We start from the raw sequence: 27,895 nt of genomic DNA, 5'->3' as shown, positions 1-27,895 counted from the left end.
ACTCCCCGAGGGCTGGATGCTGCTTTCCCACTCCGTCCAAAGTCAGAGCCCTTCCCGGGAGGACCCGCAGCGGGGCCCTCCCTCACGGTACTTCCCGGGCGTCCCGGCACCCTCGCCCAGTCCCGGACGTGGCCAGTCCGTTCAGGGTCGCCCGTCCCTCACGCTCCCCTCACCCTGCTTCCCAAGGGCCTGTCGGCCTCTGGCTCGGAGTCACTTCCCCCGCCATGCCCCACCCCGCCCAGCCCGCCTCTCCTCCCAGGCTCCCGCGGCTGAGCGTCCCTGGCCCCGCGCCCTCATCCCTCTTCCCTTGGACACGCGGGCACGTCTTTCCCCAGCCCCACTCCCGAACCGAAGGGGTGCCCATGATTGTGCACACCCCGGGGAAAGTCCCCGGGTCACGCGGTCGTGTGGGAAGCCTGTAACGCTCAGGCTCGCCTCCACGCTTCCGCCTACACAGTCACGACTGGGGACTGTGGCGAAGGCGCCGAGCGCCGGCCGACCCCCTCCTGGCCACTGGAGCGAGCGGGCGGGCGAGCTGGCACGTAAGCACGCACGCACCCTCCGGCCCCGGCGCCCCTCGTTCGCGGCTACCCGGCGCGCAGTCACGTGGGCCCGTCACGGGGCGGCCGGCGCGGGAAGCCGCGCGAGAACGGCCCAAGGGGTGCGTGAGCCGGCGCCGCCGCGTGACGTTTGCGGCGCGGGAGCTGCCCCTCCCGCATGGAGGAGCCCGCTGCCCGCCGCGGCGGCGTCTGGGTAAGCGACGCGGCCCGGCCCGGCCCCTGTGGGCTGCTCCAGGCTCGGTCCCTCCCGCCGCGTGCCGCCCGGGGCGGCGGCGGCCTGCAGCTGCGCCGGTCGCGGAACAGATGCAAGTAGCTGGGGAGAGGGGTGTTTTTGGTCCGTTTGACATGTCAATCAGGGCCAAGAGGAAGATGGCAACCGCGAGTGAGCGCTGGGCCGAGGATGCCCGAGCCGCCCCCGCTGCCCTCGCTGCCCGCACGAGGCCGTTGTCGGGGGCCTGGCGCAGGCTGGGAGCGCGCGAGGACGCCCGCTGCACACCCGGCCGCGACTCCGCGCGAACAGCCCCGACCTCTCGCGAGTGGGCGGGTTTCCAGGTGCAGCCTGCGAGAGGCCCATGTCTCCCCTCTCCCCCACCTTCTTTGTGATTACTTTGTTTCTAGAGCAGGAAGTACCCCTCCCGACTCAAGATTCATTTCTTTCTTTTTTCATATTATATTAATCTCATTCTAAGCACATCCAGGCTTTCTTTTTAAAGCTTGCCCCATGTATCACTTTCCTTCCCTAGCTAGCACTCATTGGGAGAAAACCAGCTGCTCAAGCAGCCCCTGGACTGTTCCTGGAACTTGACAGCAGCTAACTTGTTTCCTAAATTAACGCCTGTTTCCCCCAAGGGATTACATTGAGCGTGCGTTCTCTTGAGAATCAGGTCTTTTTGGTAAAGTTGCTCATTCTCACAGGCTTTTGCCAAGTGTGTAAAGTACACTTTGTAATCACAGATTTTTAAAGCTGAAAGGGGGCGTTATGGAAAATCCAGTTCACCCCTCTTATTTTACAGATGAGGACACCCGGCCTAAAGAGCAAGCGTGTAGCTTGATTGAGGTCCCGCACCTCTTGAATAAGTGGACTCAAGGGCTCCGGACACCTTGGCCATTGTTCTCTCTACCACACCAGGAGTGCAGTGCCAGTTTAATCCACTCGGTATAGAGACTGTCTTGTCAGAGGTGATTATACTGGGCCTGATCCAGAGTCTTGAGAAATCAGATTGGGTCATTGTGTGATGGGTTTGGTATTTTAAGAAATGGGATTGGCACTATTTCTAGGTGAAATAGAATGGCTATAATGTACTTTGAAGCTCAAAGCTCTCTCCCCCCTCCCAATTCAGCCCTATTCTCTGCAAGAATAACCAACATTTGCAGCATTGTTTGCTTCCATAAGGTTAAGGCATCAAAGTCCAGTTTAGCAATCTGTTATGTTTTAATTAAGAATAAACTGTTAATCCATGATCAGACATCAGCTCTTTAATAGGGAACAAAACAATGATGGGTGGGACATAGAATAGATTAGTACTGATGGCTGGAAGGTTATTAGGAAGCAGTGAAACATCACAGTCATGGTCAGCAAAAAAGGAGGGAGGGACCTCACAAGACTCGCTACACCTTTTTGCCCAGCCCTGCCCTGAATGTCTTATTTGGAGGTAGTGGAGATGGATTCTGCTCAGGTTTGGTTGCTTTTTATTAAGTACCTGCATGAATTTCTTATACTTACCAAAAGGAGGTAGTATTGTCTCCATTTTTTTTCAAACAAACCAGGAAGTAGGCTCAGGGATTTACTTGGCTTCCATGATATAGCCATTTGCAGTAGAATTCAAGCCTAGATCACTTATCTCCCAAGTCTAGTCTGTGCTCTTTTGCACAGACTATATCTCACAACCACTTCAAGCCAGGAAGGGGATGAGAGAAATCGCCTGTGGCTGATTTATTGGCGCCTGTGGTTGCCCAGAGAAGCTGAGCAGGACTTTCAGCTGCCCTCTGTGCCTTAGAAAGTGGAGCTGTGTGCTTCCACCCTATCTCCTGAGGGGAATATGAAGGAGCCAGGCTGTCTAGCTCTGGGGAGGAGGGGCCCAAGTGCCTTGGCCGTAAACTATCCTGGTGAAGGCTGTGCTGGGAAGTGTTGCATAATGCCCTCCCCACCACTGAATCGAAGTGATTTATTTGCAGTGGTCTGTAGGTGCTGCTTTGACCATCTTGTTAAAGAAAAACTGGCCCATTTTAGTAATAACCGGGCCAGAAAAGAGTTGGGGTTTTATATGATTGCAGAATGTTTTTTTCCCCCTCATCTTAAAAAAGCAATGCAGGTGCTCTTATCTTGATAAATTATAAAGTACTTCTACACCACTTCCTGTGCTCCCTTTCTGCTTATTTATTCCAAATTGCAAACTTCAGTCTTTTGATAAAAGAATATCAAGAAAAATGCTGCTTCAGTTTATAGTTACGAGCACAGACTGTGGAGTCACATCTAACTTTTGTACCCCGCTTTATACCATTTGCTAGTTGTGTGTCCTAAACCTAGGTTTTTCCTCTTCTGTAAAATGGAAAGAAAAAGAACACATATAGTCACGGTGAGGATTAAAAGAGATAGTGTACATAGAGCACTTAGCACGGGCCTTGCACATGGTACTTACTCCTTATAATAGTAGCTGTTGATAACTTGAACAGGATCATTCCCTCTAGGATAGGAAAGATAACTATTTGAACTTGCTTCGGGAGAGTGGAGGAAGAGGAAATAAAGCGTTTGAAGCAGACATCGGTTTCAGGGTTATTGATTGAATTTATTAATACTTCTTTCCCTTTGCTAGCAGGCATTGTTTTTTTAATCTTATCTTTAGCAAAAGTGTTTAGTGTTATTATTTTTTGGAGTTTTTCTTAATTATTTCTTCCCTGGTTACAAATCAATATACAATGACTTTTTGTTCCTTCTGAAAAACTCTAGACACTTTAAGCAAAGGGTTTCATTAGCCCATGTGGATAACATGTTTGTGGAACATTCCATGGCAAACAAAGTATTGGTTTACCTATATTCAGAAGTTATCATTTTTGTTTGTACTGTGTTCTAGATCTGTACTAGCACTGTTATTTTCCAACTTTCTCCTGTCCTTTTAGTACCTTATTTTTTCTTTCAGAAATGAAGTCTTTATTTTTTTATAGTGGACTAGGGAGAATCTTTTCCTTTCCTTCACAGGATTCTGATTTTTTTTTCAAGGTCCCCTATGCACAGACTGGTGTTAGCATTTTTGTTTGCCTGGTGCTGTGGCTTTATCAGGCATCCCACATGTTGGTTAGACGGGGGTTAGAGATGTGATATAAGCTGGCTGTGTCTGCCAACAGGTGGGAGGCCCCAAACTAACGTTTCCCTGTTCCGTTAAGGTTTCTAGAGCGTAACTGATCTTCCTGTATCATCTACCATGATTGCTTCTTACCCTCTACTGTAATATTCTCAGTGATTTTTATAAGCAGATGTCTAGAATTACTGCAGATCTTACCTCAAACAATATTTGGAATTTCCATATCATTTTTAGATATTATGAAAATAGGTGTATGAGAGTAAATATCTTTTTCCTAAATGCTTTTTAAAAAGAAGTCTGAAAATGGTGTGTTCCTCCTTTGCCCCCACTGTCCATCCTACTAGCTTGGGAGCACTTTTTTTGTTGTTAATCCTCACCTGACGATATTTTTCCATTGATTTCTTTTCTTTCTTTTTTTAGAGATAGAGAGGGGGAGAGACAGAGAGAAACATAGATTTGAGAGAGACACATGCATTGGATCCATTGGTTGTCTCCCCCACACACCCCAACCAGGGCTGGGGATTAAGCCTGCAATTGACAAGCGTGCCCTTGGTCAGAATCCAACCTGGGACCCTTCAGTCCATGGACCGATGCTCTATCCACTGAGCCAAACTGCCTAGGGCTGGGAGCACTTTGTTTCTTAATGTGGCTAACTGGTTAAAGTTACAATTAGAATTATAATTGTTGATTTTTGTTCACTTAATGTAATTGGTATTATTCCCACATTTTTCGCACTTCTTATGAAGTTGCTTCTTTTTCTCTGAAGTATTCTCTAAAGCAAGCATGTCAAACTCGCGGCCCATGGGCCGCATGTGGCCCACAACGAATATTTTTGCGGCCCAGCCAATATAACGGTATGTAAGAAACGTTTTAATAAGAATTTCGTAACTTAATTTTTATACATAATTATTAATAACGAACTACAATGTTCGCTAATGACTGGTTACTATAATCGTGTTGCATTCATTTTTCTTTCGTGCCTTAAGCGCAGGCGCACCATTTCTCTCCACTAATACTAGCAGCAAATATTTTAGCAGCCGATTGTCACGTCATTAGTCTTGGACTGACTTGTTTGGTGTGCGCAACAGGAAATATTTCACTTTCGAAAAACAAGAAAAATAGGTTTATTTGTGTTACACTTACTAATTTATGCAGTTATTCAGTGTCTGGTAAGTTAATGTTAAAGAAAAAATATTAATTTTTATTAAAATGTTGTATTTTATGTTAACGATTACTCATTTATTTCAGCCCTGTGTATTCAGCATGTCTATCGAAATAAACCTATGTTTCAATGAAAATTGAAGCTTTTGTTTTTTTGCGCCCACATAACTTAAACCTTGTTTATTTGGCCCATGTTAACCTTTGAGTTTGACATGCTTGCTCTAAAGTTTCTTTGTCCTCTCTTCAAATGCCGTGGCTCTTAACTGAGGTATCTTATTAGAATCACCTGTGGAGTTTTTTAAGGAAGGATTGGTGCTTTATCCCCAGGGATTGTGTTTGGGTTAGTCTGGAGTAGGAATTAGACTTCAGTACAACTCTTCATGGAAAGTTTTATAATACAGTCAGCAATAAAAGCCACTATTTCAGGATAAAATTATTTCTGCAAACATTCTTCTCTAGGTTACACCTTCACAATCATGTGAAAGTACCATTAAAAAGTTTAAATCATTGTAAAAAACCTTTTATCATGTGGCAGTTTGAATATCTCTGCTTTTACCTTTTTATTTATAGCCATGAGTGAGTATCTCAAAAAAGCTGTACACATTTCTCTGCCAACTTTCCTATCTCCTTGCCTTAATAATAAAGTCACAGAGGTAGGAACCACAGAGAAAATATCTAAGACTATTTGTTTTCCACAGAAATAAATGTCTTACTCCTATAGATTTTTTTTTTTTAAGATTCTTACAGCGTGAGACAATGGAAAGCTGTATATTCCAGGACATTGTTCTGGCTACCCTAGGTCTGAGAGTCATCTAATATACAATAGATTTTTTTCAATAAATAAAAATCAAAGATATTGAATATCAAGCTGACTTTGAATTAAACAAATGTAGATACTGATAATAAAGCTGTTCTAGTTTACTTAGTTTGAGCTAATCTAGAGTTACTACAATCTAGTAAGTAAAGAAGATTTTTGTAGTCTCAAATAATGCTAACCCCATTGTAGTACAAACACCACTTGGATAACAGATAAAGTATTTTAATATGTAGCACTCTTATATTGGCTCTAGTATTTGTAAGTGTAATAAAATGATAAATTATTTTTCTGCAACCTCTCTCACATCTTAATATTTCCACCAAAAATTCTCAAATGTAACCTCTAAGATCTTTCTGTATGCATAAGAAACTTTGGCTGTTCCACATACTAGGCAAAATAAAATTGATGATCAAAGAAACTATGAACAAAGGCTACATAAAAGCCTAACCAATAAATTGCAAAGTGGGTTGTATTAGGAAATGTTTTTAGTAACTTTGTGATGGATTGGTTTTATTGACCTGAGGTAAAATCTGGTTATGTTGCCTTCAAATAATCAAAGGTCTATTATTATGAAAACAAGTTGGAATGAACGTATTATGTATGTAAGTTGCTAGTTGTTTTTTTTTTAAAACACATCTGAATCTGTTTCATTTCATAAACTTGGAAAATTTATCCCTTTATTTCAATCAGTATATTTGTAAAATCTGCCATCAATATATATGTTGAAAGTTCTAGAAGGGGATTTTGAAGAAAGGGCTTTGCGTTTAAAGTCAGACTTGAAGTACTTCTAGCATCATCTAATAACTAGTTATCTGACTTTGGGTACCTCTCCCACGCTCTCCGAGCCTATGGTTCCTCATCTATAAAATGGAACTAATTCAGTACCTGCTTTGTCACTGCATAGAATCAAAATAATATAGTGTAGGGCAGATTTCTCAAAATGTGGTCCTTGGAAGTTCCTGAAACCCTTTCAGTGGGTCTACACGGATCTCTCTCTTTTGCAAGGCCAAATTCTCTTAATATATGTGAACCACAACATGGCAACAGATTCAGAGAAGAAGCATAGAAAAGAAGCCAGCTATATTTTTTAAAGCCTGGTATTAAAGAAGATTATAAAATAGCCCTAGCCAGTTTAGCTCAGTGGATAGAGCATTGGCCTGTGGACTGAAGGGTCCTAGGTTTGATTTCCGTCAAGTGCATATGCCTGGTTGCAGGCCCGATCCCCAGTAGGGGGCGTGCAGGAAGCAGCCAATCAATGAATCTCATTGATGTTTCTCTCTTCTTTAAGATAAAAAAAATATATTTAAAAAAATATTTGATTTCTTTAAATATAAAATATATATTAAAAAAATATTTGATTGTAAAATATAAAACAATACCACCCTTCTCACTTAAAAAAATGTTTTAGAAAAGAATATGTATTATTTATGTTACTTAATGGGTTTATTGTTATTAATAAATTTTAAAATTTAGAAGTTCTCATCTTTAATTTCTCGTATAGTAACTGTTGATTAAGGTAACCCACATAAACAACAGCTCTTCCCAGTCTGTAATACTTTTCTTAAGAGTGTAAATGGAGCCGATATGGCTCAGTGGTTGAGTGTGGACCTGTGTAGCAAAAGATCTCCAGTTTGATTCCTGATCAGAACACATGCCTAGGTTGCAATCGATGTTTCTCTCTCTCTTTAAAAAAAAATATTAAAAAATATATATATGTGTATATATATATATATATATATATATATATATGTATATGTATATATATATATATATATATATATAAACATACTGTTTTAAATACAGTTTTATTGATTTCAGAAAGGAAGGGAGAGGGAAAGAGATATAGAAACAATAATGAGAGAATCATTGATTAGCTGCCTCCTGCATGCTCCCTCCTGGGGTTTGAGCCTGTAACCTGGGCATGTGCCCTTGACCAGAATCGAACCCAGGATCCTTCAGTCCACAGGCCAAGGCTCTATCCACTGAGCCAAACTAGCTAGGGTAATAGATGTGTGTGTGTGTGTGTGTGTGTGTGTGTGTGTGTGTGTGTGTATATATATATATATATATATATATATATATATATATATATTTAAAGAATGTAAGTGGATTTTGAGACCAGAACTTTTTAGAACTGCTGATCAAGGGTAATAGCTGAATAGTTTCTATTAAGGTTGAGATTTATAAAAATTTATAGTTTTACTGAGATGAAAACTATAAACTTGAAAAAAAAGTTTGAAAGCTACCAGATGTCATCCACGAGTGACAAAATGCCCGCAGAAACTGGAATGGAGACTGTACTTGGAAGAAGGGAACAGCCGTGGATAAATTTCCATTTTTATGGCTTTTATCCTGAGAGAAGGCCCCAGTTGGTGACATGAGGGGATGGCTAAAACTGGGATAATAACCTGTAATCTTATTTGCTTGAAGAAAGGAGGACAGAGTTCAGAGTGACCACACAGCTGGAAAGTAAGCAGGAAAACCCTAGAAAGGATGAGTGAAAGGTCTAAATACTGCATATAAACTCAGCTCAAATCTCTTGCCAACTCCTAAACTTATACGTGTGTTGAATAGCCTTTAAACAACATACCTAACACTGAAATATCTGAACCATAGGGAGACATAACTTGGAGTTTAAGTCCAGCCTAGTTAATTATCTACAAAAACAAAAGCATCAGTACTTGTTGGAAGACAGTTGTAGAATCTAAAGTCTTTAGTAATCACAGTGTCTAGGATATTACCAAAAATGAATACACATAATAAGAAACAGGAAATTATCACCCTAATTAATGGAGATTAACCCCAAGATGACTCAGAGGTTGGATTTGGCAGAGAAGATCTTAAGCAGCTATTGTAACTATGCTTATGGATGTAAAGCAAAATTAGTAATGTGTGAACAAATAAAAAAACTCAACAGAAATAGAAAGTAACAATAAGATGAAAATTTTTGACGTGAAAATACACTGAAAGATTAAAGTCAGTGGTGCATGGGCAGGCTAAATAGCTCAGACGGTGAATAAAGAAAATTTTAATTTATTTAAGGAAAAACGGTTGCGGGATGGGGATATCCAAAGGGAAGGGCTACACAGCACTGAGCTAGAGGGGACTGGGTCCATTATGGCAGCAAAAGTAGTTGAGTGGAAAAAGGAAGGACATAAAAGAAGCACCAGGAGAGCCTAGACCGGGCTGCTTTGGCTCTCTGAGAAGTCCGAGAAAAGGGGGCCTTGGAGACAGGCTCGGGATTAACCCAGGATGGGCTGCCCATTGTACCAGGTTGTTGTCTCATGGGGTTCCTTAGAGTTTGGGGGAAGGAGAGGGAGAAGGGAATGGCACGGGCATGCTCCTTGGAGGGAGAGCGAGCACTGGATCCTTTGTCCTGAGCATATCTCTCTTGCAGGTGGAAATCATAGGGGAGGTCCCAGGGGAGGGACTTAATGGAATATTCATCAGCTTTCCAGGGGTGCTCTTTCCAGGTCGTGGTCTCCAATGATTAGTTGGTGCCAGGGCAGGGTCATTAGTCAATGTGGCTGATCCTGAGGCAGCCACTGCATCACTTGTCTGGTTTTGCTGATCTGGGCCTGGAGCTGAAATACAACTGAGGCCTAGATGTTATCTTTTTTTTTTTTTTTTTTTAAATTGATTTCAGAGAGGAAGGGAGAGAGAGAGAGAAACATCAATGATGAGAGAGGATCATTAATCAGTTGCCTCCTGCATGCCCCCTACTGGGGATCAAACCTGCAACCCGGGCATGTGCCCTTGACCAGACTCTAACCCGGGACCCTTCAGTCCGCAGGCTGACACTCAATCCACTGAGCCAGACCGGCTAGGGCTAGATGGTTTCTTTGGGGATGAGAAGATCAGGGGTCCAAACCACATGACCAGTGATATGCTAGGGGAGAATAGGTTACCCTGGAGGCAAAGTTCTTGTTTTCCTAGTTTTGCCCCTTTCTAGGCATCCAGGGCTCTCTGCCCTGTGAGTTTCTGTACCTGGCCCATAGTCCTTGCTCTGCTCATGTCTGGTAATATATACTATCTGCAATAAAAAATTCACTGAATGGATTTAATAGATAAGAAATGACAAAGTGGCCCTGACCAGTTTGGCTCAGTGGATAGAGCGTCAGCCTGCGGACTCAAGGGTCCCAGGTTCAATTCTGGTCAAGGGCATGTACCTTGGTTGCGGGCACATACCCAGTGGGGAGTGTGCAGGAGGCAGCTGATTGTTGTCTCTCTCTCATCGATGTTTCTGGCTCTCTATCCCTCTCCCTTCCTCTCTATAAAAATCAAAATATATTAAAAAAAATTTTTTTTTAAATGACAAAGTGAATGAACTTGAAAATAGAAATTATCTGAAGCAGAAAGAAATAAGTATATGTGAAATTCTCTATAAACTTAAATGCTCTATGTTAGCATTAAAGAAATATTTTTTATTTCAAATATATATTTTTTTTTTATTGATTAAGGTATTACATATGTGTCATTATCCTCCCATGCCCCCCCCCCCACCTCCCCACTCATGCCCTCTCTCCCCTGGTGTCTGTGTCCATTGGTTAGGCTTATATGCATGCATACAAGTCTTTTGGTTGATCTCTCCCCTTTCCCCCTCCCTTCCCCTACCTTCCCTCTGAGGTTTGACGGTCTCATCCACACTTATTCTAGGTTCCTTTCAAGGCCTAAACTTACCTCTTCCCTTTGCATGTGGACTGACTACTAATTTGTAAATCAGTGATATCTAAAAGAATACTTTTGAATACTCTCTCCTCACATTGACCATTTCCTCTCCACCGTCAGAAAAAGAAATCCCTCTTTTCTCCATGGCTAACTGCTAAGCTTATACTTTTGATTGCATTCCTTCTGGCCTCTAGAGGTGCCACCCCCTCTTTAGCCTGAAAGTTATCTTCAATCTGCAGCATCCTCAATGACCTATCTTACTTGTACCTACTCCTTATGGCTGCTGCTTTCCAGTATAGCATTGCAGTCAGATATTTTGCTTTTGCTGTTTTCCCAAACTGTTTTCATAGGTCACCAAAAACCTTTGGTCACACACTTGCGGGTGTTGTAACAGGCTTCATCCCGGTGTTACTCTGCAGCATTTTCCGTCATTGCCACCTCCTCTTGCCAAGGTTCTCACCTTCCCCTCACCTTCCTATCCTCCCCCAATGACAGTGTATTCTCTTATTTCTCCTATCCCCCTTATTGTATCTTTTCTGTGTTGTTCAAGAATTTATTCTTACCTTATTTTCTCTTAGTTTACGCGATAGTCCCATTCACTCCGGCAGCTTCAGCCTTGTCTTTTTTAGAGGACCTCCTCTTCCTCTCCACCCCTGCTCTCTCTGGAGCCTCAGACCAGCATGTTGTCTCTACTCTGATCACTAAACACGTGTACTCGGATGTCCTAAAGTGAACACTTGAACTCACTGTGTCCAAAGTGAAACTTGACTCTTATCAAGCCAGTTTCTATGTCTCTTCTTTGGCATCCCTGCCTTTCTATCAACTCCTGCACATGGCAGTTACTCTGCAAATATGACCTGAAGGAATGAACAGTCTTCCAATTACCCAAGCTGGAATTCTGAGACTCACCTTTGACTTGATCTCTGTAGCTGACCACATCCCATCTGCTGCCAAGTCACATCAGTTCTACGACTGGTGTATCGTATTCTTTCCTTCATTTGCACCATTACTTGGATATTGCAGTAGGCCCATTTATTTATTTATGCCTTTCACTTACTAATTTTGTTTATATATTCCAACTAAACTGACTAGTCTTGACTCAGAAGCCAAATGATGATGGTGGTGGTGATGATGACTGCTATTTATTGAATACTTACTATGGGACCACATTTCTAAGTGCTTATATGCATCATCTTAACCTGTGAGATAGATACCATCATTACCCATATTTTATAAGTGAAATGGAGGACTAGAGAGTTGTGTTTTGTGAAGACCACACAGCTAAGTGGCAGAGCAAGAATTTTAATCCAAATTGTCTGATTCCAGAGGTCAGGCTTAAACTACTACACTGTTCTCCCTCACAGAAAACATCTTAACAGACACCAGTGGAGTACCTTTTAGTTTATATTCAGTGAGCTAGCTGACCCCATCTTGTTAGTTACTTTTGTGCCCTGACTGGGATCTACCTACTTTTGTTTTTTTCTGTGCCCAACTGAATTCTTCGGTTATCTATATATTTATATCCCTCCCTGTAATTTTACTCATTCTGTTTTTTCTGCCTGCGATGCTATGTTCACCTTCTGCCTATTCATCTAAGTCCAGTTCAAATGGCTTATTTTCCATTGGGTTTCCTGTTATTTATTCCCCCTCACATAACTTGTTCTCCGAGCTGCTCTATGGCACTTGTCACTTCATGTTGTAATTACTATGTTTTATCTCCCCTGTTAGCTTATAATCTTCTTGATTTCAGTAGCTATGTATTTTTTTCTGTCCCTATGCCTTGTTCAATGCATGCTTTCAAATATTTTTCTTTATTAAATTTCTCTTCAATAAATATTTTTCAATAAGTGAATTTAACTGTTACTCATGATTAACCACAAGATTTTTTTCTTTTTTTAAAAAAATATTTTTTATTGATTTTTTACAGAGAGGAAGAGAGAAGAATTGAGAGTTAGAAACATTGATGAGAGAGAAATATCTATCAGCTGCCTCCTGCACACCTTCTATTGGGGATGTGCCCGCAACCAAGGTACATGCCCTTGACCGGAATCGAACCTGGGACCTTTCAGTCCGAAGGCCAACACTCTATCCACTGAGCCAAACCAGTCAGGGCAACACAAGATTTTTTTTATATGTGGCTTTTTAGTGTGCTATTTTCATTTCTATATGGTTCAGTAGTTCATTCTATTAATGTAGAGTGTGTGTGTGTGTGTGTGTGTGTGTGTGTGTGTGTGTAGAGGACTAGTGAAAATGTTTATGATCTGGGGGAGAGGGGTTTGGAGACAATTTATAGGCTAGTTTAAGGTATTTCACTTTGACCCATTTCATTGAATCTAAGATGCATGTTTTTTACATACTGAAATCTCCAATTGGAATAATACCCACAATTCAGATTTTGTTTATATTCTTAGAGGTAGGCTCAAGTCTTGGTAGGTTTTGTTATCTTGTTATTTCATTGTTACTTAAAGGCCTTTAAAATGAGAATGTAAGGGATAAGAGTTTTGTGTTTACTTTTTTAATTGGGGGAGTAAAGGGAGAAACTTATTTTTGAATAAGTAGGATTTTTAAAAGTAATGTGTGAATGTAGACTTAAGCAACTTGCAGGATTCTTGAAGTGCAATATTATTTATATAAAAATGTAAAATAGTACCATACCTTCTTAAGGGATATATACAGATGCTGTAATATTGTGACAATATATAGGAGAATCATAAACACCAAATTCAGGGTAGTGGTTACCTTTGGAGGCAAGATGGAATGAGGGGGAAGATAGCAGGGGGTCTCTACCATGCTTATAATGTTTACTTTCTGTGCTTAGGGGTGGGAGGGTGGGTGTTTGTTACATTGTTCCCTGTACCTACTTGTCTTTTGGAAATATCATTTTAAAAAATTAGGGGAAGCCCAGCCGTTTGGCTTAGTGGTTGAGCATCGACCAATAACCAGGAGGTCACGGTTTGATTCCTGATCAAGGCACATGCAGGAGGCAGCCTATCAATGATTCTCTCTCATTGATGTTCCTCTTTCTCTCTCTCCTCCCCAATTCATTTCTAAAATCAATAAAATATATATATATATATATTTTTTTTTAATGAAGGTAAGTTCTTGTTAGAGCATCATCCTGTACGCCAAACAGTCCGGGTTTGATTCCTGGTCAGGGTACATATCCACATTGCAAGTTCAATCCCCAGTCAGAGTGGTTGTGGGAGGCAACCAATTGGTCTCTCTCTCTCTCTCTCTCTCAAAAAAAAAAAAAAAGTTAATTAAATTTTTAATTAATTAAAAAAACATATCTTCGGGTGAGGATTAAAAATTTTTTTTCATTCTGGCCAGCTTGGCTCAGTGGTTAAAACATCAACCTGGGGACGGAAGGGTCTGGGGTTTAATTCCCAGTCAAGAGCACGCACCTTGGTTGCGATTCCCCAGCCCCGGTAGGGGTGTGTACCGAAGGCAACCAAGTGATATGTTTCTCTCCCCACTTCCTCCCTCCCTTCCACTATCTCTAGAAATCAATGGGAAAATATCCTGGGGTGAGGATTAAAAAAAAAATTTTACAAAAAATAAAAAATGAAGGCCTGGGGTAGGGTGAGGGTGGGGTGGAAGGGTCAAAAAGGGAGAAAATGAGAGACATCTGTAATATTTTCAACAATAAAATAAAAATTAAAGAAATAAAAATGAGGGGAAGGGATTACATGTAGGTATCTAGTTATTATATAAAACTTGCATAAAAGGTTTTGTTTTTGTTTTAAGTTTAAACAGTGCGGTTCCCCCACCCTTAACTCCCTGGTCCCTAGTTTTCCTCCCAGGAGCAAACATTTTACTCCACATATTGCTGAGACTTCCCGGGGCCCCTTGCTGTCTAATCCAGACTGTTCCCTTGGCTCCTCTAGTTTGTGTGTCATGTTCTCTGGGAGGGAGAGAGGGAGGACATTTGAGTCCTGGAACCCAGTGCCTGAGTTTGAATCCCCTGCTCTGCCACTTACTAGCAATGACCTTGGGTAAATTAAATCTCTGTGCTGATTCAGTTTCTTCATATGTAAGATTCATTGAGTAGTTCCTTTCTCATAGACTTGTACTGAGAATTAAATCAGTGAAATATTGCCTGACACATAGGAAGCTCTATTTAATGTTAGCTATTTTTATTATATTATCAATCACTCAGCTGTCTGCTGCTCAAGCTATTGCCAATGTCTAGACAGGTAACCCTACACTCACTTGCTTATCCCTTGGATTCTCTGGCTAGAAAGGAAACTTCAGTCCCTTTTTAGGTCTGCTTTTTTAGAGGAGGTTCTCCCAGCCCTCTATACCATAGCTGCCTTCTCCCTAAAGCACCAGGGCTCTCTGAACAGTTGGGGTGGAGAAGGTGGTGAAGCACAGCCTCCCACCTCTCTGGAACCACAGCATTCTTGAATGCCCTAGTACTCACACTAGACTTCTCTGCCAGAATTCTTTTGCAAGTTCTTCCTCATGCATGATTTTTCCCCCTGAGACTAGTGCACCCATCCTGCATTCTACTTCCGTCAGGACTCTCCATACTTATGGTATATGTGTCTGAATCCAGTTAAGATCAGGGTTTAGGTTCTTTGCTATGAGACTTCCAGGCCTCATGTAAATCAGGGGATGTGGCTTGACATCTATTTTAAGGGCTCCTGACCTTACTGTGACTGATAAGTTTCCCAAACATTGTATGGTAGTTAGGACACCAGTGTCCCCTAAGCACACTGAGGACCCCTAACGAGCAGTGACACCTCTAGCCCAGCCAGGACACACTGTTATGTTGTTAATATTTATAGCTAACATTTGAAGAGCATTTCAATTACACGGTGCTTTTCACCTAACTTCTCATTTAGCTCTGAGGCAAGGATCAATATCCCATTCCCATTTTTCCAGTGAAGAAAACTGAGGACTAAAAACATTGTGGTTGCACAGATAAAAGAGGACAGGCCTTCCTTCTGCTCCTGTGTCAACTCATACCAGGCTACCTTCTTACCACATGAATAAAAGCCATAAATATTTATGGTTTCGCCCTAACCAGTTTGGCTCAGTGGATAGAGCGTCGGCCTGCGGACTGAAGGGTCCCAGGTTCAATTCCGGTCAAGGGCATGTACCTTGGTTGCGGGCACATCCCCAGTAGGGAGTGTGCAGGAGGCAGCTGATCGATGTTTCTCTCTCATCGATGTTTCTAACTCTATCCCTCTCCCTTCCTTTCTGTAAAAAATCAATAAAATATATTTTAAAAAATATTTATGGTTTCAGCAGAGTTGATACCAATTGTAATATTAGGAGGATTTAGTGTTTGCTAAGTTTGGGGTGAAATTAATAGAAAATTGTTGACCAGTATGCTGCACAGCTGAAACTAATACAAAATTACACACACACACACACACACACACACACACACACACACACACGAGAGAGAGAGAGAGAGAGAAAGAGAGAGAGAGAGAGAGAGAGAAGGAGGGATAGAGAAGTATAAATTTGTTGCTACACTTACTTATGATTCATTGGTTGATTCTTGTATGCCCTGACTGGGGAATCCAACTGGCAACCTTGGTGTATCAGGACAACGCTCTAACAACTGAGCCACTCAGCCAGGGCAATACAAAATAATATGGAATGTAAACTAATTTAAAATAAGAAAATTGTTGCCTTGGCTGGGTGGCTCAGTCGGTTGGAGCATTGTACAATACACCAAAAGGTTGCTGGTTCAGTCCCAGATCAGAGCACATACTTAGGTTATGGGTTCCATCCCTTGTTTGGGTGCGTATGAGAGGCAACTGATCGATGTTTCTCTCTCACATTGATATTTGTCTCTCCCTCCTTTCCTCTCTCTAAAATCAATATCCTCAATGAGGATTAAAATAAAGAAAATTATTGAATAATTTTATTTAAATGTAGGTCTCCTTGTACTCAGGCTTATGTGAACTGTAGCCAATTTTGTAAATTAAATCTTTATATTCTCCTTTTTCTCAGAGCCACAATGGACACAGCTAGCCATAGCCTTGTCCTTCTGCAGCAGCTGAACATGCAACGAGAATTTGGTTTTCTGTGTGATTGCACAGTTGCTATTGGAGATGTTTACTTCAAAGCCCACAGAGCAGTGCTTGCTGCTTTTTCTAATTATTTCAAGATGATATTTATTCACCAAACAAGGTAAGGATGTGCTTTTGTAAATCTGAAGAGTTTGAATACTGTGATATGTCTAAACCTTATTATAACATCATTTGGGGGATTCTTGTTAGGGGTTACCTAAGAAGAAAAAAAATTTTGTTATATATTTTTTATATATCAGTAATTAAATGCAGTGTGAAGGATTCATATTGGAAAATAAGAATAAAAACAATAATAGCTCAAATTTATTGAAGGGTTATTTTATACAAGCACTAAGTATTTACCTGATGTAAATTATACTATTGTCCATACTATTTTAGAGAAAGGAAATCAAGGCTCAGTTGTTAAGTAACTTGCCCATCCAGGATTATACAGCTATTAAGGCTAATAAGTTAGACTCAAACGTAGATCTGTGCTGTTAAAGGTCTGTGCTCTTAATCACTAAGTTGTTGATTTTTTATCCATAACACTTTCATATCAAGGTTTCGATGTCATAATTCTACTCACCTTATATTCCATATTACAGTTCAAAGGTCATTTGTTTCAAATATTTTTTCTAAAAGCGTTTTTGAATTTAGGTTACCCCAGTAGAATAGGTATGTAGGCAGAGGGCTGGGAAGTGGTATTCAGATTCTGAGCTCTTGGTAAAGAATAGCTTTATTCTATCCTACGTTGAAAATGATAGAACAGTCTATGATTTTTTAAAAGACCTTACATGAAATACTTAAAATTCCAGCCTCAATTATACATTTTTAATTTTTTAATTTTATTTATTTGTTTTTTGAAAGTTAATTTTCTCATTTTTTTAAAATCCTCACCTGAGGATATGTGTTGTTTTTTTAAATTGATTTTTAGAGAGAGAGAGAGAGAGAGAGAGAGAGAGAGAGAGAGAGAAGCATCAATGTAAGAGAGAAATATCGATCAGTTGCTTCCCATTCATGCCCCGATCTGGAATCAAACCCACAACCTCTTGGTGTATGGGATGATGCTCCAAGCAGCTGAGCTACCCGGCCAGAGCTCAATTATACATTTATTTAAATTGTTCATTCATTCAACTATTGATTGAGCACTTACATGTCAGGCACTGTAACAGTCCCCAGCAACAAATAAGTTATACTCTCTGCCCTTGAGAAATTTGTAGTCTAATAAAAGAGTGATGTATGTAAAGAAAATAACTGCTGTGTAATTGTTCTCTCCGTGCCTCAGTTTCCTTCTCTGTAAAACACTAGAATAATGTACCCACCCATGGTGTTGATAAAATTAAATAAATTAATAAAATTAAAATGCTTAGAACAGGAGCTTTGCACTGTAAGTTACTGTTGTTAATAATTAATGTGGTAAGTCTATAATAGAAGTGTTGCACAAGGTAGAGTGGAGTGTCAGCAGCCCTATTTTGAGAAGATTGGAACAGGTTTTACAGTGGCCCTAGATTTTAAAGGATCAGGAGTTGTTTTATAGATGTTGTAGAAGAATGCAAGAAAGTTTATTGAAGGTAGAGGAAAACATGCAGATATGAACCAGGCTAGATCAGAATGATTGGAATGTATGGCACAAAGTACTGAGGAGTTTAGAGTCGGAATCAAGTAATGGGTAGCCTTTACTGCCACGCCAAAGAGTTACCTCTCTGTGTCGATGCAGAAACTAGATTAGAAACTACCTTCACATCAGTCTCATTTGAGAGCTGTGGATTGGCTCACCTCTCATACCTGTTGTGTACCAGGTACCTTGCTACAGTAAATCCAGGAGATACAAAGGTGGCAGCCTGCTATGTGTTATCTCTTGAGTAATTGAAAATCCTCAGATAACAGAGCTCTGTGCTGATATAGAAAACACCTGCCACAGACTGTGGAAGTGGGTGGGTCAAAGCTAAGAGTGAAGCCCAAGAGGGAATCCCAAGATCTCAGGACTAAAGAAAAGGATTGTCAGCATACTGACACCAGTGCTTTCTGATGCACTCACTCACACAAATTTTTGCTTCAGGGAAGGGGAGTCCATCGACCAATTCCATTGTCCTTGACATCCAACACTTCCTCAGGTTGTCTTTATCCTAATTTTTCAGGGTGTTCCCTGATTTCTTGTTACACAGTTATTTCCATTTGTTATCTGAATTCTAGATTCATATGTAAAAAATTGGCTTGGGACTTATTTTAAAGCTTTTCAAAGTTATCCCTGTATTCACTTGTGATTTAAAGAGTAGATATATTAATATAGTTTGGAAGACAAAATAAGGTTAGCATAACTTAAATTCTAAATATTACCAATTTCAATACACTCTTTAAATTTTTAAAAATATTTTTATTGTGATAAAATATATGTAACATAAATTTTGTCATTTTACCATTTTTAATTGTACAATTCAGTGGCATTAATTACATTCACAATGTTGTGCAACCATCACCACTGTTTATTTCTAAGATCTTTCATCACCCCAGAAACTATATCTTTTAAGTAACAATTTCTCACTACCACTTCCGCAGGCTCCTGGTAACTGCTAAACTACCGTCTGTCTCTATGAATTTGCCTGTTCTGGATATTTCTTACAAGTGGCATCATACAAAACTTGTCCTCTGGTATCTGGCTTATTTCACTTATCAAATTTTCAAGGTGCATCCATGTTGTAGTATGTATTAGAACTTCATTCCATTTTATGACTGAATAATATTCTATTGTATCTGTGTGCCACATTGTGTTAATCCATTCATCTGTTGATGGACCCTTGGGTTGTTTCTACCCTTTGGGTAATGTGAATAATGCTGTACTGAATGAACATGGGTGTATAGGTATTTATTTGAGTCCCTTTTTTGGTTATATACTCAATAGATTTTTTAAGTTCTTTAAAAGCAGGATACCTATTTTATTTGTAATTTTTCTACTCTCTGGCAGCTAGTATCACTTAGGAGTCACTACATAAACATTGAACTAATCAGGATATCTATTTCCTAACTTTCGGCAGTAGATTGGAGACATGGAGACTGGTTGCTCGGCCATAAAACTGGTACCCAATGAAATTTTAAACTTTTGTTGCTGTGTTTCATCAAGGCAGATTGCTAAATTTGAACTTCTTAGGAAAAAATTGCTTTAGTCTAAGACTGTATATGTTAACTAAAAGACTAAGTAGGTTGTTTCATTTTGTGTGGGTCTGTTTTTTATTTTTAACAGTGAATGCATAAAAATACAACCAACTGACATCCAGCCTGACATATTCAGCTATTTGTTGCACATTATGTACACGGGGAAAGGACCAAAACAGATTGTGGATCATAGTCGTTTGGAGGAAGGGATTCGCTTTCTTCATGCCGACTACCTTTCTCACATTGCAACTGAAATGAATCAAGTGTTCTCACCAGAGACGGTGCAGTCCTCAAATTTGTACGGCATCCAAATCTCTACAGCCCAAAAGACAGCTGTCAAACAGGGGCTGGAGGTCAAAGAAACTCCTTCCAGTAACAGTGGAAGCAGAGCTGCTGTCCAGGGTGACCACCCCCAGTTGCAGCTTTCTCTTGCTATTGGGCTGGATGATGGCACTGACCAGCAGAAGGTCCATCCTGCAGCCCAGGCCTCGGAGGAACACCAGAAGCCTCCAGTGTCCATCAAGCAGGAGAGATGTGACCCAGAATCCGTGATCTCCCAGAGCCACTCCTCATCCTCATCCGAGATGACAGGCCCCACTTTCACCGAAAGTAGTATCAAAATTCACTTATGCCATTACTGTGGAGAACGTTTTGATTCTCGTGGTAACCTAAGACAACATCTCCATACCCATGTATCTGGATCCCTCCCATTTGGTGTCCCTGCTTCTATTCTGGAAAGTAATGACCTTGGTGAAGTGCACCCACTTAATGAAAATAACGAAGCTCTTGAATGCCGCAGGCTCAGCTCCTTCATTGTTAAGGAAAATGAGCAACAGCCTGACCACTCAAACCGGGGTACCACAGAGCCTTTGCAGATCAGTCAAGTGTCCTTGATCTCCAAAGACACAGAGCCAGTAGAATTAAACTGTAATTTTTCTTTTTCAAGGAAAAGAAAAATCAGTTGTACCATCTGTGGTCATAAATTTCTTCGAAAGAGTCAATTGCTGGAACACATGTATACACACAAAGGTAAATCTTACAGATATAACCGATGCCAAAGGTTTGGTAATGCATTAACCCAGAGATTTCAGCCATATTGTGAAAGCTGGTCTGATGTCCCCCTGAAAAGTTCTCGCTTGTCGCAAGAACAATTAGACTCATCTTGTGCCTTAGAGTCAGAGCTCACACAAGAAAACGTGGACACTATCCTAGTTGAGTAGCAGTTTCTTCAGAAATACCAATTCTGATAGAATTCACATGCATTTTTTTATTCATAAATTATTTTCCTCAAGTTCTGTTAACTTTTTTTCTTTACTATTTATCCATAGTTTAATAAACATTGTTGTAAGATATTAATTCATGGTTTTAAAATAACCTTCAAGGAGGACTGTGAACTTCTCATAAATTAATTCACAATTTAGAAATAAAAAATCAATGTAGTAATATGGAACTTTAGAATAAAGAGTTATTTATAGAATTTCTAAGTTTTTCCAGGTTGTAGAATCAGTAAAATCAAATTAATATGAAGTAAATGAAATATTTTTTAAAGAATACTCTAGACTGGCACTTTTGGCTAATGTTTCACATGAATAAGCCCCTAGAGAATTATTTTAAAATATTTTCTGCCATATAGGAAATTAGTAATTATTTTAATGCATAACTATGTTACAATGTATAAAATATGTTTTAAGCATAGCTATACCAAATCATGAGTAGTTTTTAAATTATGTTTTACTTATTAGCTCTGCAATATTTTACATGGCTTTTATTTACCGTTTAACATTGTGAGCATACCTCATTTTTAATAGAAAATATTTTAGTTAAAAAGAGAGAAAAGGAGAAAGGTCAGAGATAAAAAATCCTAAAGAGTAACAGTAAGGTACATACACAGAGATGACGATATGAGACAGAGATTCAGATAGATCTGCATGACTAACACCCCAGTGTTATTACCTTAATCCAATGTTTTCTTATTTTTTAAAATATATTTTTTATTGATTTTAGAGAAGGGGGAAGAGAGAGAGATAGAAACATCAATGAGAGAGAATCATTGATCGGCTGCCTCCTCCATGCCCTCTACTGGGGATTGAGCGCACAACCCAGGCATGCCCTGACCAGGTATCAACCATGACCTTTGAGGACATTTCCTGATAGCATCAGAGTTCAGTCAGGAGGGAGCTCAAAGAGTAATCCACCTCATTCTAGGGGTGCAAAGGTTTTCTCTGGGTAAATTGAGGTTAGCTGAATTATGAAGTGGTAAGTTTTTCTTGAGGGTTGAATGAATAAAACCATTGGGCATTGTCTAAAGGAGTCAAGTTTCTACCTTAGACAAGTGAGTAAAGCTTCCTGGGGTCAAGACTGATATGTGCTGAGAGCAAAATCTAACTAGCTATCGATACAGGATCAATTGTATTGTGAGTGGTTAAAATAAATGTGTTGCTCTTCGGGGTCAGAACTTTAATCATATATATATGTATGTATGTATTTCAGAGAGGAATGGAGAGGGGAAGAGAAAGAGACACATCAATGATGAGAGAGAGTCACTGATCAGCTGTCTCCTGCACACCCCACACTGGGGGTTGAGCTGGCAACCCAGGCATGTGCCCTGACCGGGAATCAAACCATGACCTCCTGGTTTGTAGGTTGACACTCAATCACTGAGCCACGCAGGCTGGGCCTTTATCAAATGTTAAATTTAAATAATTCAAGTAATTATTCTAACGCATACTGCCCTCAAACATTTCATCTCATAGGATGAACACAAATATTAACATTGATTTTCATGTCTTTTAGGCTATTTAGGATATATTCCTTAGCCATCTTCAAGTAAAATTTCATTTTTCTCATTTTTATTGTTTCTCATACATTTTCTCTGTTTTTTACTACTTCCTCAGACATTGGTCCTTGACACAAAAAGTTTGTATCTAAAGGATGTGATTAGGGGTGCATATAAGTTGTGGGGCAGGGCAGCAGTTCAGGGCAGGGTCTGGAGAAATGGTAAGAGTTTATTTGGGGTTGATTGACCATGATAAACAACATAAATTTAAAGCAGAAACATATCTACATTTGTGGGGGTTGAGAAAATAGTGGTTAACTATATTTTTATTCTTATTCACATAGTTATTTTATTATTAGGAATTCAAAGCAAATGTTCTTTCCTTAGTCTTCATGATACTCTCTGATTTAGGAAGTGGAAAAATATTAACTCCATTTTATAGAAAAAAATCTCCAAAGCTGGGTTCTGGAGAACCAGTGGGTAGTAGTGTGGGACTGACCCACTTAATTGGTTTTCATTTGTTCAACAGGCATATTTTTAAAATAACTGGTATGACTAACACTGTGCCCTGAGTGTATTTTTTAAAGATATGATTTCTCACTTAGAAGATTTACTTTGTATAAAAAAAGTTCTTCCAGCTAAACCCTTTAATTTTGACTAATCATCTGTAAAATGGAGCTAATAATTTTAGCCATACATAATGGTTTGCATCATTATTACCAAACTAAAAACTGGAAATGCTATGTGCACCGTAATCAATGTATCAGGCAAATATTAAACAGACATTTTCCCCTTGGATTAGGTTAGAATTTTTCCTTCTTTTCCAGATTCTACACATAGCTATTTCCTGGAGAAAAACAGACTATTTCAATAATTGTCTTTATTAGCATATTATAAGAACTCACTATCTGATAAGTGGGGTCTGACTCATAAGAAAACCAGAATTTCTTGATTTATATTGTATCTTTTGAGATTATTATTTCTTGCTCTGATTTTTTGATTTTCTGTCTGTAAAATAGATATAAGCTATCCCTACCTCACATGGCTGTTGTGAGGATTTGTATTAAAACTGTGTTAAGCTCTTATTATTATTGATAAAAACCAGTCATATAAAGAAAATTACATGTATTCTACTAGTATAGTTGAATCTATTAACTTCAATATTCCAACCCTTACATTCTAGAACATCTTAGAAGCAGTCATGTACTATTCAACACTCAATTGACAATATTCCTGTTTTTACTTTTTACAAATACTCTAGAAACAACAGTGTTGCCAGTATTCCTATTCTACTATAGCTTAATCATTAGTATTTTTCTTTAGACTTTACCCAGAAGGATATTAGTCCTTTTTCATTTTGGGGAATAAACATCAATTTCAGCTTTATTGAAAGTTTTTCCAAACATATTGTTTATACCTAGGAAAAAGAAGAAAAGCAATGGTAAAATATTTTCATTTTTTTTATGTAAGTCATCTAAAAAGTAGATGGAGACAAGAAATGGAGTAATTAAAACTAATTCATTAGGTTCTATTAAAATGGTGTTGGAAAGGCTTCATTTAAAATAGAAGAAAACACATATAAACCATGGAAAAAGAACCTGAAAATGTATAATTCCACTAATGTTGATTTGCACAGGCATATATAGTCTTGATGGTGTAACTCAAATCATTGATAAGTACCGATTTTTTGTAGTAATTGAAGAGTAGGCCAAGTGACAAGTTTTCATAATATAATCTGTGACTTTGTATATTTTAAACTAAGTGTAGTTCTGTGGCATTTTATTATAATTAACTTTTACATGCCTAGAGTGAAATCTGTAAATGAGTATTCCGTGCTGTACTTCTGTGTTTGTATGGCTGGACTTTTTGAAAACTGGTGAGATTACACAGCCCAACCTGGATGTCTTAAATACAAGGAATCACACACTATGATTGTTGTCAAGACCTTGAAGAATCCACTGTGCTTCAGGATGTCTCTGTGCACTTGATTGCTTAGTAGATATTGCCTCAGTGCAGTTGACATTAACTGTCATCAACTCTTCTATTTTGTGCCAAATAAAACCATCAGATATCAACTTAAATACTTTCACAGAAACTTGGATTTCAAAAACTTATACAAGAAACAAGGCCCACAGAAGAAATATTCAAATACAAGTAACACAGCAAGATACAGGAGCCTGAAATCAATAATACATTGTATGTACTGTGAGTTTGCTTCAGAAACATTCTTTTAGAAAGTTTTGTATGGAAGAAAAACAGTGGATTTGATGTATTTTATGACAAATAAATTAATGTGACTTGATCATAAACATCTTTTACTATCTCAGCTTACAGAATGTGTTCTTATTTTATAGTAGTATCTGCCACATACCTTCCTAGTGTCAAGGTAAGTAGTCTGTGCCAGGTAACATTTTGGATGTGTGATGCAAAAATGTACCAGTGAATCCAGTTCTTAGCAACCACAATCCAACCACCATTTCTGGAAAGAAAGGTAATATCTACACTTTTCCCAGAAGTTTCTTGCTTTGCTTTTTTCTTTCTTCCCTATTTGCTCCCTACTGCTTCTCCTCCAGTAACAATCATCTAAAACAGTGGTTCTCAACCAGGATGTATTGGGGTTCTTCCAGAGAAACAACCCAACAGGATGCAAGTGAGTGTGTATCTGTGTGAATACCCTATGGTCCAGTCAAGTTGACACATGAGAGATTGATTGATTGATTATAAGGAATTGGATCGACAGAAAATGAAAGCTGAGAAGTCCTAAGATCTACATTTGGCATGCTGGAAACTCAGGAAAGTTGATGGTGCACTTCCAGTTCAAAAACCAGCAGCTCCACAAAGGCAGGAAAAACCAATGTCCCAGCTTATAGTCAAGCAGAAGATCCTTTACTCCAGCAGTTTTCAACCTTTCATCTCATGGCACACATAAACTAATTGCTAAAATTCTTTGGCACACCAAAAAAGTATTTTTTGCCAATCTGACAAAAAAAAGGTATAATTTTGACTTACACCAGACAACTATTGTGTTGGCTGTTGTCTTTTTTCTTTTTAAGTTATTTATTGATTTTTAGAGAGAGGAAGGGAGACACAGAAACATTGATTTATTGTTCCTCTTATTTATCCATTCACTGATTGCTTCTTGTATGTGCCCTGAACTGGGATTGAACCTGCAACCTTGGCATATCCGGGTGATGTTCTATCCAACTGAGCTACCGAGTCAGGGCAGCTGTTTTTTTTATTTGACAATCTAAGGGAGAAGAGGTCACTGCCCCTGACTAAAATAGTAAGGTATTGCATGTTTTAAAAAATCTTGTAGCGCCTGGCTGGCGTGGCTCAGTGGTTGAGCATCGACCTATGAATCAGGAGGTCACAGTTCGATTCCCAGTTGGTCACATGCCCAGGTTGCAGACCCAATCCCCAGTAGGGGGCATGCAGTAGGCAGCTGATTATTGATTCTCTCTCATTGGTGTTTCTATGTCTTTAACCCTCTCCCTTTCTCTCTGAAATCAATAAAAATATTTTTAAATAAAATAAAAATTCTTGCGGCACACTGGGTGAAAATTGCTGCCTTACTCTAAGAAAGGTCAGTCTTTTTATTCTGTTCAGGCCTTTGACTTACTGGATTAGGGCCACTCACATTAGAGAGGGCAGTCTGCTTTGTCTATTGATTCAAATGTTAATCCCATCTAAATACACCTTCACAGACACACCCAGAATAGTGTTTGTCCAAATATCTGGGCACCCCGTGGCCCAGTCAAGATGACACATGTTAACCATCACAAAGATGGCCCCCCTCACCATGGGGTCATTTGGCAATGTGGAGATGTTTTTGGTTGTCAGACTGGGTGGGGGTGGAGGGAAAGTTGCTACTGGCATCTTGTGGGTAGAGGACTACTTTACTGATAAAACATCTCACAACGCAGGGGACAGCTTCCCACAAAGAATTGCCCAGCCCAAAATGCCAGTAGTACTGAGGTTTACTAATCCTGGTCTAAAAGCTTAAAATAAGTTTTATGGTGGTTGTCAAGAGAAATTTTGGGATTTTTATCTCAGTCATCCTTGAAGTTCTTAGAGAGTATGAGAGGTGTTAGTTCAGAATTAAATTCTATTTGTATTATCCTTTATCTCAGCCTTTAAAAGCCCTAGCTGGATTTGCTCAGTGAATAGAGCATCAGCCTGCAGACCGAAAGGTTCCAAGTTCAACTCCAATCAAGGGCACGTACCTCTGTTGCAGGCTCCTCCCCAACCCAGGCCCTGGTCAGTGCACAGGCAGGAGGCAACCAATTGATGTGTCTCTTGCATCGACGTTTCTCTCTCTTTCCTTCTCTCTTCCACTTTCTCTAAAAATCAATGGAAAAATATTCTCGGGTGAGGATTAAAAAAGAAAAAGATTAAAAAATACCCAAGTGGAGTGGCTCAGTTGGTTGAGCATTGTCCCATGAACCGAAAGGTCACCGGTTCAATTCCTGGTCAGGGCACATGCCAGGGTTGTGGGCTTGATCCCCACCCAGTACAAAGTGTGCAGGAGGCAGCCAATGCATGTTTCTCTCTCTCCCTTACTCTCAATTCAATAAAAAACATGTAAAAATGCTGTTAATAAAATTCAGATATGTATTAAGGAGCATGACAGTTTTTAATATATTTATGTAATGTTTGAATTAAGCAGTTGTGTCTCTAACAAGGCCTCTGTGAAATTAAAAAGTGATTGTAGGTTATAATTTGTGTAAATTTTTAATCTGACCCAGAGGTGGCACCAGTGCACCTTTTAAGAATCTGTTTTAGCTCTGGCCCGTGTGGCTCAGTTGGTTGGGCATAGTCCCATGCACTGAAAGGTTGCTGGTTCGATTCCCTGTCAGGGCACATGCCCAGTTTGCAGGAGCTGGATCCCACGGTGGGGGTAGGGGGGAAGCAGGAGGCAGCCAGCATCAATGTTTCTTCCCCTCTCCCTTCCTCTCTCTAAAACAATAAAAAATAATTTTAAAAAATGTTAGTATTGATTTGAAAGAGAGAGGAAGGGAGAGGGACAGAGAGATAGAAACTTCAATGAGAGAGAATCATTGATCGGCTACCTCTAGCACAGCCACCACGGAAGATTGAGCCCCAACCAGGGCATGTGCCCTGACTGAGAATCGAACCGGCAACCTCTTGGTGCATGGGTCGATGCTCAACCACTGAACCACACCAGCTGGGCTCAAAAAAATCTTTAAAAAAAAGAATATTTTATTTTTTAAATATTTTTATTGATTTCAGAGAGGAAGGGAGAGAGAGGTAGAGAGAGAGAAACATCAATGATAAGAGAGAATCATTGATTGGCTACCTCCTGCACACCCCCTACTGAGGATCGAACCCACAATCTGGGCATGTGCCCTTGACCGGAATCGAACCCAGTACCCTTCAGTCCACAGGCCGAGGCTCTATCCACTGAGCCAAACCAG

The 27,895-nt window shown here is 39.8% G+C and overlaps 1 protein-coding gene across 3 annotated transcripts; it reads left to right on the top strand.

Moving 5' to 3' along the window:
• Positions 1–15: 15 nt before the first annotated feature.
• Positions 16–25,404, top strand: ZBTB25 (zinc finger and BTB domain containing 25). 3 transcript variants are annotated; one of them, XM_079769575.1, is made up of 4 exons: positions 619–753; positions 1,574–1,739; positions 16,476–16,655; positions 19,773–25,404. In XM_079769575.1, exons 3-4 carry the CDS (start codon positions 16,483–16,485, stop codon positions 20,902–20,904), a joined length of 1,305 nt encoding a protein of 434 aa, XP_079625701.1. In that variant the 5' UTR covers positions 619–753; positions 1,574–1,739; positions 16,476–16,482; the 3' UTR covers positions 20,905–25,404. The 3 variants fall into 3 exon arrangements, with proteins under 3 accessions (XP_079625699.1, XP_079625701.1, XP_079625700.1); XM_079769574.1 differs by having other exon boundaries at positions 642–1,112; XM_079769573.1 differs by lacking the exon at positions 1,574–1,739 and having other exon boundaries at positions 16–753.
• Positions 25,405–27,895: the final 2,491 nt, after the last annotated feature.

The sequence above is a fragment of the Cnephaeus nilssonii genome (assembly GCF_951640355.1).
Source record: "Cnephaeus nilssonii genome assembly, chromosome: 4".
NCBI lineage: Eukaryota > Metazoa > Chordata > Mammalia > Chiroptera > Vespertilionidae > Cnephaeus > Cnephaeus nilssonii.
This window is presented reverse-complemented; position numbering and strand designations above follow the sequence as displayed.